This window comes from Rhineura floridana, chromosome 9, assembly GCF_030035675.1.
Source record: "Rhineura floridana isolate rRhiFlo1 chromosome 9, rRhiFlo1.hap2, whole genome shotgun sequence".
In the NCBI taxonomy this organism is placed as follows: Eukaryota; Metazoa; Chordata; class Lepidosauria; order Squamata; family Rhineuridae; genus Rhineura; species Rhineura floridana.
The window spans coordinates 82,504,911-82,517,531 of record NC_084488.1 but is presented as its reverse complement, the minus strand read 5'-3'; the positions used below and the strand labels follow the sequence as shown (position 1 = coordinate 82,517,531).

The 12,621-nt window shown below is 41.3% G+C and overlaps 1 protein-coding gene across 15 annotated transcripts in view; it reads left to right on the top strand.

Moving 5' to 3' along the window:
* BLTP1 (bridge-like lipid transfer protein family member 1) overlaps window positions 1-12,621 on the top strand; it is a 312,192-nt gene that overhangs the window by 268,644 nt on the left and 30,927 nt on the right. For all 15 annotated transcript variants that reach the window (XM_061585180.1, XM_061585183.1, XM_061585181.1 and 12 more), the window contains 4 exons: window positions 1,012-1,192; window positions 2,608-2,811; window positions 3,174-3,353; window positions 12,330-12,467. In XM_061585180.1, the coding sequence (XP_061441164.1) occupies window positions 1,012-1,192; window positions 2,608-2,811; window positions 3,174-3,353; window positions 12,330-12,467 (703 nt within the window). The remainder of the gene's footprint in view (window positions 1-1,011; window positions 1,193-2,607; window positions 2,812-3,173; window positions 3,354-12,329; window positions 12,468-12,621) is intronic.

Below are 12,621 nucleotides of genomic sequence, written 5' to 3'. Positions count from 1 at the left end.
TCGTTGATGTGGTCTTATAAAATACGTCATGAAGACATTGGAAAATTGATCTCAGTAATTATATATATTAAAAGAGAATTAGACATAGCAGATACAGGAATTGACTGTTTGATGGCATAATCAGAAGGAATTACTTGTATATCCGTGAATTTGCTGAATGTTGAGATTTGTATTCATGAATCCATGTATGTATTTGTGTGTATTAGCCTAGTTGTAGGATGGACTTTTTATTTGTTTTATATGTATTGTCTATTTTGTACTAAAATAACATTTAAAAATGAAAAACAAGAAAAAAGTCATTTGCAAAATTAACAGGAGTTATTTGCATGTGCTATACAGTTTTTGGTAACAAGTTGGTAAGTTTTATAAGAGATCTGCCACCTTAAATTAGTGCTCTTAATCAGTTAGCACACATTTTCTCTTTCTTGATTGCCAGAAATGTATTCATTCATTGGTTTAGAAAGAAGTATTTGCATATACAGTTTCTTGTCTTGCAGTTTTCTTTAAAAGTCCTATTGTGTAACTGAATAAACTGTATTATGGCTTTTTTAAAATTTGTTACATTACATCCCACACTTCTTCCAAGGAACTTAGGATACAGTTAAATCCTGAGACAATGGAAACAGCTTCAGAGGGGACAATTGATTAGTGTGATTGCATAGTAGAACCAATTATAATGACCCAGGCACATAAGACTAGTGCAGATTTGACTTGAATTGATTTATGTGTCATTCTTGCTCAGTGAGAAGTGTGATAAAGCAATCTGGATTTCTCGGTTTGCTCATATGGAAATGGTTATCAGAGTGCTTCACCTCCAAGCAATATCACTTAGTTTAGCAGAGAGTATCAGCCACCTTCTTCTCCTCTGCTATCAAACTTTATATGGAAAACTCCTTGGAGCAGAATCATGCATTCTCTATGTTATATGATTGTACAGTGAACTAAATAATCTCAACCGTCTGTCCTTGTGCAGGTTCACATGTGTCCTAAACATTTTTTTCTTTTGTTTAGCCTTCACAGATCAAGTTCAGCTGCTTACCTGTATCACGGGTAGAATGCATGTTGAAACTTCCCTCACTTGACCTTGTATTTTCTTCTAATCGAGGGGAACTGGAAACGTTAGGCACAACCTATCCTACAGAAAATGCTTCGCAAAGTGGGTCAAAGATGCCTTTTAAAACTGTCTCACCAGGTAAAATTTAATTTGAAAAATTCTGTTATTTTTCTAGTTATTCAGTGGCACTGATAGCTACAAAACAACTCAATAACAGAATGGCTGTTTTTGGATGCAACGCTAAACCACTATTTAAGGTGACAGGAATAAATCTGAATCAGCCTTGAGCTTATTCACTCCTGCCTCATATCTCCTTCTCTATCACAGTTGCAAGGAGGAGAAAAGTATTTGCTTCCATTTTCAACTAACTGCAGTAACTAGTGTTGTGTGAGCCGAGAACTGTAGCTAGCATTACTATGATTCAAGGAAACAAGCCAGAATCATCAACCACAGCTTGAAAGTGACTGGTTTCCTCACACCATAGTTAGCACTCACCACAGTTTGTGTGAGTTCAGTCAGTTGAAAGCAGAACTTTCCAATCTCCTTGCAGCTGCACCAGAGAAGAAGAGGAGTGTACATGAGCCCTAAGGCTCATGCATGTAACTCTGGATCAGAGTGTTCACTGCATTGCGATTTACTCTTTGGAAATGTTTAAAGAAATGTTTGAATGATTTACTTCTTAAGGAAGGGGAACATCTCTTGCTTCTCCCTTTCATCTATTTTCCCAGTTGTCCCCTCCCTGTCAAAATTTAGATTCAAGCTCCTAAGGGCAGAATCTGTCAGTGTTTGCTTGTGTTCCCGTGAAGCACCATGTGAACGTTGATGGTGCTGTCTAAATAATAATAATTTGTTCCATGCATCAACAAGGGCATTTGAATTGTGGTTTCATGTGTCTCATCTGAAGCTACTTTTCATTTTGAAAGAAGTATTGAAAGCATCAGTTTGGTATATGGCATTGGGGAGTATGGGTGTCTGAGGGCATAAAAGAAATTTCTCACTGGGTGTGCTACCTGAAATACCTGCTTTTCAGTCAGTGTAAATGTAATAACCTCTCCCAAGGAGACAACCTCACATAGTGAAACCTTGTCAAAATAAATAATTCATAGGAGTATTTCCAAAAGTTACCCAGATTTGCAGTAATGCATAATCTAGGGAAATCTACCTAGAATATAGTCCTACTCGGGCATTATACTGAGTAGAACATGTGAGTGGGGAGGGAAGATGAGCATACTAATTTTGAGGGAGCCCTGTTTATTCATGAAGCCTTCTTGCACAGTGTAGAATCCTGGGAAATCAGGGTTCTACATTGCATGGGGAGCTTCCACAAATACAGGTCCCCGTAGGAGACAGAGCTAGCATATTCATCCCAATGTGTGTGTTCTGCTTGGGAGTATAATGCCTGAATTGGTCTCATATCTCTACATGTCTGTATCATATTATTTGATGGTCAAAATGAAATAGTCAGGAGAATGATTTTTGGGATTATGCTAGAGTACATGCAATTTATTTAATTAATGTGTACTATTTTGTTGATTTTTCTTTTTGCACTGTAGGTTCATCACCTGGACTGGGTAGTCCTTTTGGCAGGACACGGCATAGTAGTAGCCAGTCAGATTTGACAGGCTCTAGCAGCAGCTCTTCAGGTCTGAGCTTCACAGCCTGCATGTCCGATTTCTCCCTTTATGTATTTCATCCGTATGGAGCAGGAAAGCAGAAGTCCAGTGTGGCTGGATTGTCTTCTGGGTCAGGATCCCTAGGTAATGACAGAACATCAATTTTTATGAAAGTGTGTTGGTTATTCCTAAGGTTTGAAAGAAACCTGTTCCAAGTGAAACTTGAGACTCTCTGCAAGTATTTTTTTCCGTTGCTATATGTGAACGTACATTAAAGAACCAGTTTTCTGTGTATGTTTAGTGTCCTTTCCACTAATGTAGTATATGCTATAACATTCTTTCCTAACTCAGATTTTTACAATCTGTAGTGTGATATATAGACCTTATTCATTAACTGGTGTTATATAGGCCAAAGTGTGTGTGTGTTCTCAGTTCAAAATCTGCCGCCACTGTGTGAGAACTTTGAAATTCAGTGAAAACAGCTATGTTGTTCCTTGTGGTTTCAGGAAATGTAGATGAAGAACCCTCATCAGTTACTGGTCGTAAAGATTCGTTGAGCATCAATCTGGAGTTTGTGAAAGTTAGCCTGTCAAGAATAAGGCGTTCGGGAGGTGCTACCTTTTTTGAGAGCATGTCTACAAGCAAGTCTGCAAGCAAGATGGATACTACATTAATAAACATATCTGGTATTTACCAATCTTGTTTAAGGTTGGACTCAGTCCATCATACACCATTGCTGTAAATGCTCCAATGCATTTATATCAGAGTAACACATTGTTGTCTTGTGATATTGTGTTCTAGCTCTGTCATGTAGATGTGATGCACAGCTCATTTTATATTAAATGAATTAGTCACCAAGTTTTTTTTAAATAAAAGGCTGTACCCAGTGCTGCAGTTCCACTGATGCAACAGACTTCCATGTGTGCAACAGAACCTTTTCCTCCAGTGGGCACCAAGACACCGCAAAGTAAGTATTGCCTTTGTCTCCTGTTGCTTGAGGCCGAAAAGAGTTAATGCTCAAAAGGACTCTCACCTCAGCTCCTCCCACAGAGTGTTAGTTCATTTTCCTGCCTCACTTGAGCAGTACTGTATTCGCCGTGCTCTTCAGTCTGGCTGGCTTATATCCTTATTTACAATCACAAATCTTTCTTTACAGTTTTGATCTCTTGTGTCTGAATGCCATTTAGAGTGGTTTGCGGTTGAGTGTTTTTTACAGAAATGTTCTGATGAATTTGCATGTGTGTCTGACTGGCTGTTAAGTGTCAGTTGTGTCTGTTGATCAATTTATTATATTGCTAAATTAATTGTCCTAAGCACTTGATTTCCTAAATTAATTAACCTAACAATTAACTGAGGTGTTCAAATTAATTCTGTTTTCAATTAATGAATTTTATGGGTTGATTCAACTGGTTACTGAGCAGTAGGTTCCCAAGGTAAAAAAAAACCAACGCTATTCCTGCTAGTGGTGAAATGCTTAAGGATCAAACTAAAGGTGCATCAGAGCACTCTAAAAAATTAAAAACAATACAGAAAGTGGCAGGAGTGATTGGTGCGGTAGTGCCTGCAGCCACTCAGAGAAGAAAATGACAATTAAATACTCAAGCCCATGGCAGCGCACACAGAGGCGGTCTCCATTTTGAGCAACAGAAAACCGCCTTGCAAGAATTGGGTGGCCCATTAACTCTTGTGGTAGCAGAGAAAGTGGCTAGTAATGTGCATAAAAGCCTGACAAGCCCTGTAAGCAAAGCAATCAGGGAGGAAAATGCCACCAAAACTAGGGGGGGAAGTATCTTAGTTTTACCATCAGTGGAGTGCAGAAGAGCAGCTTACATGAGATGAAAGCCAGCAGAGTGGCAACAAATGATGAGATGCCCTCTGAGAATGAAAGGGCTCCAGATCCACTTGTTCTTTTCTGTTCAGATTCAGAGGAGGAAGAGGAGTTCACTGGACTTAACACACAGCAATCTGACCTTCTACAGAGCTGCTCAGATACTGTACCTTTGAGTTATGCTGCCATCTCTTATCAAAACCAGTAGGAACAGCATAAAGATTCAACACGGGCAGATAATGTTGTCTTTGCTGCCATCTCCTGTCATAATCAGGAATTTCAGCAGGTAGAACCTTTTCATTTAAGCCTTGCTGTATTAAAAAATCACATTAGCAAAGCTCTGATGGCTGATATTTCTGCAGAACCAGCTGCATTTCGCCAGTCTTTTCAAGTGGTACCTGCACAGCAGGGCAAATTTCACAAGCACACCCTGCAATAGTGAATAAGAAATTACTTTCCAATATATTGCAGCACATTGCTCATTTGAATCAACCAGTTTAATTCTGTTAATGAATAACGGGCTACAGAGAACACATGCAAATGCCTCACCAGACCCACATGACGTGTCCAGAGGTGATAGCAGAGAGGTCTGGCAAACAAAACACTGATGCACATCAGATTGTGTATGATGATTCAGTTGTCTCACTGGGGGATGATATAGAGGAATTGCTGACCTGGGCTCCTACTGGGAGGAAGGGTGGGATATAAATCTAATAAATGAATACATAAATAATTGAGTAATAGTTCACAGGTGGAAGAGCAGCCAACCTCAAAACTTTTCCATAATGCTCACTAAGTACCTGTGCTGTGCAAGGCTATGATAGCATTAGATTTAAAGGACACAGCTACTGAGCAGGCACTTTTTACATCCAGGGAGCCACTATGCTTCCAGAAACAAAACTGTCATCACTACTTAAAAAAAATAGTGAAATCTGAATGGGATTTACCAATTCGGTCTAAAAAATCGCTGTCATATGCTAACAAATTGTACCTTTTAGAACCAGAGTTCATGGAACAGCTAAGGACTCTAGCAATTAATGCTCCAATTTCTGCTTTAGTATCCAAAAAATCCCTGTCGGGTTGGGAATGCTTTGTTGAAGGATCTCACAGAATGAAAGATTTGGCACTAAAGAAAGTTCATGAGGCTACAGCATTGATCATGCGTGCTCTATGTGCAGCTTCTGTGTTTTCAAGGGGAGTACTGCTGTGGTTAGATGATGTTTTGGACAATCCAAATCAAGATCTAGAGAGACCCAGGAAAACCATTCTGCAGATTTGTAGAGCAGAGGCATTTATTGCTGATGCTACAATGGATGCAATACAGTTCACAGCCAGAGCCATGGGAGCTGAAGTGGTGGCTAGGCGCATTTTGTGGCTTCGCCATTGGGAGGCAGATGCTACCTCCTGTGTGGTGCTCGCAACAGAGCCATATGCTGGCAAGAAATTGTTTGGTGAGGATGTCTTGGAAGATGTTTTATTGGAGACAAAGAAAAAGAAGAAGGCAATGCCAGTAACAAACAAAAAAAGAGACAATTGGCGTTACTTTAGTCGTTACAAATGTACCAGACTTAACATCCATCCAGATTTGTCAGAAGAGGGTGAGATTACCACTCCAACAGGCAAACCTGGAGTTGATCAAGATTCCAGCCACGCAACCAGAAGCAAACAGGAGCATGAGTTCCAGTTTGGTCACCACTAGCAGAGGTAGAAGGCAACAAAGGCAATTCTGACTTATTTCATACTCCTGTTGGAGGCAGGCTACTATGTTTTGCTCAATGGTGGGAAGCAACATCTGACCATTGGATCACAGGAATCAAATAGAATTTCAGGCTCCACCCCCAAGCAGATTTGTACCATCGCCAATTCTTTTGATCCAGAGAAGCACAGGCTAGTTCAGGAGGCAATAGATCATCTATTGCAGATAGCAGCTGTAGAATCAGACCAACAGGCCAGAAGTTCTGTGGTGTTTATTCTCTGTTCTTTATCATGCCAAAGAAAGGTGTGCTTGGAGGGCCGTATTGGACCTAAAATTCCTGAACAGATTTGTGACATACCAAAAATTTTGTATGGAGACATTGGCTTTGATAAGAGAAGTGTTGCAACCATGAGAGCTTCTAGCCTCCATAGATTTGACCAAAGCTTATCTACATGTGCCAATTCATCCACAGCACTGCAAGTATCTTCACTTTGCTTATGGCAATCAACAATACTAGCACAGGGCAATGCCCTTTGGCTTGGCATCAGCCCCAAGGGTCTTCACAAAGATCATGGTGACCCTTGTGGCTCATTTATATCAGCAGGGTATGCACCTGTACCCATACTTAGATGACATTTTGATTTGGTCACAGTCAATGCAGTCAGCATATCAGGACATTCATGTCATCCTAGCATCTCTCAAGGACCACAGGTCCTTGGTAAACACTGCAAAGAGCCATCTGACCCCAACACAGAGGTTGCAGCATCTGGGGGCAATGATAGATACAAAACAAGAGACAATATCTCAGAGGAAAGGGTGGACAAGATGAAGTTGGGCATTCAACCATTGGTGGGAAAAACCTTGGATGACCTCATGACCTTAGCAAAGATCTTAGGGATGTTAGTTTCTCTATCTAGGCCAGATTTCATGTTTGGCCTCTTCAGTGGGCAATTCTACCTTACCAATTGCAAATAGCTCATTCCAGCCAGCTTCAGATTCCTCTAACAGGCCAGTTGCTAACAGCAACTGCAATTTGCTGCAGAGGTGTGCCTCTGAAGGACCCATCAAGGGAAGGACTGCAATTTACACAGAGGTCTGCCTCTGAAGAACCCATCAAGGGAAGTAATAACAGATGTGAGCCTAAGAGGTTGGGGCACACATTGCAGGGGCGAGCTTGTATAAGGAGCATGGTCATCTCAGGAAGCAGCACAAATCATCAACTTATTAGAGTTGAGGGCTGCATGACTGGCACTGCAACATTTTGTGTTGCTATTTCACCTCAAGCAAGTGATGTTGAGGGCAGACAACAATTCTGTGAAGGCATTCATCAGTCATCAAGGAGGAATGAAATTGCTGGTTCTCAATCAGGAAGCATCAAGACTGTTGGAGAGAGATCCTTAAAATCCCTCACAGCAGAGTACATCGGGGGGGTGGACAATGTGCAAGCGGACTGGCTGAGTCAACAAGATGTGTTGCTGGGAGAGTGGCAACTTCACAAGGAGGTGTTCAAACTGTTTCGCAGATGGTTTGGGAGAATGGATGTACATCTTTTTGCATCTGATGCAAATTAGCTACAAAGGTACTACACAAGGTACCCGTAGTTGACAGCATAAGGTGTAGATGCCTTGAATTCTGCATGGCTGACAGGGATACTTTATATTTTTCCACAAATCCCTCTGTTGGCTCGAGTGCTGAAGGATGTGAGGTTAAAAAGGTAAAGGTGTCCCCACACTTATAGTGTGAGTCATTTCCGACTCTTAGGGTGACGTCTTGCGATGTTTACTAGACAAACCGTTTATATGGGGTGGGATTGCCAGTTCCGTCCCCGGCCTTTTTTTACTCCCCAGCATATGCCAGGTACTCATTTTACCGACCACGGATGGAAGGCTGAGTGGACCTCGACCCCTTTTACCGGAGATTCGACTTCCTCCTTCCGTTGGAATCGAACTCCGGCTGTGAGCAGAGCTTCGGCTGCGTTACCGCCGCTTACCTCTCTGTGCCACGGAGGATGTGAGGTTACAGAGGGCCAATGTCATTGTAATTGCACCATATTGACTGAGGAGGCTGTGGTTTTCAGATCTGATCAACGTAGCTGTGGAGTTCTTCAGCAGGTGTTGCTGGATCATTAAGAGGCACGTACCCACCCAGACAGATGGTCAGCTTTGGAGCATCCCACTTGGGGGTGTCCTGGTGCCCACTGGAGAAGGAACTGTTTCATTCACCAGAACATGACAAATAACACAAAGAAAGGGGGGTGGAGGTTAAAGGGTTAGGGGACTGACGTAGTAGATTTGGACGTTTATGCTTCATGTTGGCTACAGTGAGTTCATTTTGAATCATTATGTTGTTAGTACTTTTTCTCTCTGTTATAAGCATACTTTCAAGCTTAGCCAGATGGCGAACTAACAATCTGTGGGAGGGGTTGAGATGAGAGTCCTCTGGAGTATTAACTCTTTCCTGCCTCAAGCAACAGGAGAGGAAAATGATACCCACTTGGCCTGGTGCCCCCAGAGAAACACCTTTCTGGAGAGCAAAATGGTTCCTTCTCTCCTGTGCCCTTCAGGCCCCCTCACATCCTCAAAATCAGCTTGGGGAATGGGAGGGATCCTTTGGAGCAGATTTTGGGTGTGGGAAGAAGAGGAGATGGAAGTCCTGTTGCTTGCATAGTGCTGGATACAACCCATAGTCACAGAAACCTAGGAAGCTGCCTTATACTGCCCTTGCTTCATCTTGCTCAGTGTTGTCTATCCACACTGATTATAGCAGTGGCTGTACAGGGTTTCAGGCAGGGAACCTTCCCAGGTCCTACCTGGAGATACTAGGAATTGAACCAGAGACCTTCTGTATGCAAAGCAAATGCTTTACCACTGGTCTGTGGCCCTTCATGTCATCATATTGATTTTTCTCTCATGCTATCATACTGATTTTTTGAAAACAAACATGGTCTTTCACTCAAGCTGTGACTGAAATAACATAACTCTGCATGTCTGATGTACATAAATTCTGTGAAATCTGCACGGTGCCATATACTTGACAAAGTTATCTATGCTGCAAACAGAATAGGCCATGGTGGTTTACAGTTTTGACACATTACACCTCCTGTTCATCTACAAACATATAATGCTGACAATGCAGACATGGTCAAGCTTTGCTGTTGAATTTTTTGCTTGAATTAATTTTGATTGAGTCTCATTCATTAAAATTGTTTTTAAAGGAGGAAAATGTAAATAATTTATAATTCATAAAATTAAGGCTAATATTATTTCAAAACAGTGTCGCATTTTTTTGGTATCAGTCTTGCCATCAAAGTTCAGGGTAGTTGTCACTTAGAGAAAAAATGCTTGGGCTGTGCTTCTATATCACTTGGTTCTTTTAATTTGTCTGCAATATATTATAGTTGAAACAAAATGTAATTAAACTCGAAACTGGAGGTCTTCTAGATGTCACTGCGTAGAACCCTAGTCTTGATGATAGAGTTGGGCAGTTCCGCTTTGTAGTTAATTTATAATTTGAACTAATTATGGGTTTAATTTCAGCTAATTAACTTGGGGACCAATGTGCAGTCTGAATTCTTAAAGGTCATAGCATTTAGTTTGTATCATCACAATGCACTAAAATCTAGAGGCCTCCAATCGGCTGCAGCCTGTTCAACAGCTACCATTCCCTCCCCACCATTTCTTCAGCTCTCAGTCATCTGGAGAATATGAGAATGGTGAAACCAAGTGCAACTTACCAGATCCCATGGACTTCTTAGGGATTCTGTTGTGGCAAGAGATCTACCCAAGATGAAATATCAAAATCCAAAGGGCAGTTTGAACACTGTAATGTTTGGCAGTATTCCAATTAGATGATGGGGAAAGGATTAGAACCTTTACATACTTTTCACTCCACATGACTAACTGTTCTCCTGGGCAGCTAGACAGCATTGATGGTCAGGCTTTTGGTGGCTACTGGTGTTCATGCTCCTTGGAATGAGTGCATATTTTGTGCTGTTTTAGATTACTCTTTCTTCATATGAATACTTTCAGTATTTTATTGTTTGATTGAACAATTTATTTAGTAATATATGTTACTGAATTTCTTATTTTGTTGTATTTTACTATTGTAAATCACTTTGGTTATGTGAAGCAACATATAAATATAATGAACTAACTAAACTTAACAAGTAAGATCACTGTGGATCAGACTATGATCCCTATTGTCCCACATTCTGTTTTCAACAAAAGCTAGCTAGCTAGTTCCCTACAGCTTGATACTGTTCTCTACCTCTCCTCCTTCCTCCCGCTGCAGCTAGCATGCAGAGGAATATCCCCTCTGACCCTGCAGGTTCCATTTAGTGATCAAGACTGATACCCACTTATACACATGTACTCCATAAATTGATTCATTTTAAAGCCATCTAAATGTATGGCTGCCATCACATTTTGTGCATACAAATTCTATAACTTGAATATGTGCTTGTGTAACAAAGTATTTTCTTTTGTCTGTTCTGAATCTACTTCCAATCAATTTATTGTCTGAAGCTGTGTGTGTCTGCTTTGTGCCTTCAAGTCGATTAAGACTTATGGCGACCCTATGAATCAGCGACTTCTAATATCGTCTGTTGTAAACCACCTTGTTCAGAACTTGTAAGTTCAGGTCTGTGGTTTCCTTTATGGAATCAATCCATCTCTTGTTTGGTCTTCCTCTTTTTCTACTCCCTTCTGCTTTTCCCAGCATTACAGTAGAGCCCTGCTTTTCGGTGTTCCGCTAATACGGTGCCAGCGGGATGATCAGCTGGAGGGGGAGCTGGAGCTCCCTGTGCTCCAGCTGATCTCGCTGGAAGAGGGGAAGATGAGCTGTAGTGCACTACAGCTGATCTTCTCCTCCTCATGGGCAGTCAGACTCCTGCAGTCCTGCTGATCGCGCTGGAGGAGGGAAAGATGAGCTGTAGCACGCTACAGCTGATCTTCTCTTCTGGCGCGATCAGACTCCCACGCTGGAGCTGATCTCACTGGAGGAGGGGAAGATCAGCTGTAGTGCGCTACAGCTGATCTTCTCTGGCACGATCAGCGAGTTAGGTTCCAGACCCCTGTGCTACAGCTGATCCGCTTTTTGGCGGTTTTTGCTTTTCAGCAGGGGCCTGGAACCTAACCTGCCGTATGAGTGGGGCCCTACTGTATTGTCTTTTCTAGTGAATCATGGCTTCTCATTATGTGTCCAAAGTATGACAACCTCAGTTTCATCATTTTAGCTTCTAGTGATAGTTCTGGTTTAATTTGTTCTAACACACAGTTATTTTTTCTTTTTTGTGGTCCAGGGTATGCACAAAGCTCTCCTCCAACACCACATTTCAAATGAGTTGATTTTTCTTTCGTCCACTTTTTTCACTGTCCGAATCTACTTCCAATCAATTTATTGTGTGACCCCAAGTTCTAGTATTATGAGAGCAGGAGAAAAAAAAACCCTTTAGCCTTTCTTTATAGTAATGATGGGAAAATTGTGGCTCTCCCAGTGATGTTGGACAACTCCCATCAGCCCAAGCCAGCATGGCCAATGGTCAGTGATGATGGGAGTTGTCATTGAACAACATCTGCAGAATCATTAGTTTGCCACCCCTGATGTATAGGGAAGGTACTGCACTCCATCATTTCAGTTCTCCTTTCCTACACCTTTTCAAACTCCATGTTCTTTTTGAGATGGGCTGACCAAACTTTTGGCAGTGGCTGCTAGACACAAGGGGGGGGGACTTCTTGTGTTAGCAAGAGATTCCAAAGTTAAAATATTTTAAAAGAATGTAAGTTCATTATAGAGCAAGCTGTTGCTGCATTAGGCACACACAGTTGCTAGCTGTGACATAAAGCAATTTGGTTGTAGCTGCAGCTCTGAGGAGGAGGAGACAGGAAATTCTTATCAGCATTGGGGAGCAAGTAGGATGGGGAAAGATGGGGAAAAATTGCTGTAGCCCCTAGACTGAGCATTACTGAAGCCAATTAAGTAGTCTCAGATAGAAGTATGACCTTCCTGTTGCATCATGATCTCTAAAACATTGCCTCTCTCTGCAGCTATAGATGTGTCAGATGCTACAGATATAAAATAAGTAATGTGAAAGGTAAAATATAAAATCTCTTTTCACAATATTTATTTATTTATTCTTAGCTGTGTGTGATATAGGATCTGCTTCCTTTAAATATGACATGAGGAGACTAAGTGAGATTTTAGCTTTTCCAAGAGCCTGGTACAGGAGGAGCATCGCAAGACGTCTCTTTCTAGGTGACCAAACCATAAATCTGCCAGGTAAGGAAAAAATAAATAAATCATAGAGACTTTTTATCTCTCATTACTTGCTTATTTCATATCATTCTTGCTGTATTTTGAACTATATAGTTAACATTAGAAACAGATTTTCTTTTTTGTGGTCGGAGCAAGTAGTACAACAAAGTAGTGGTGT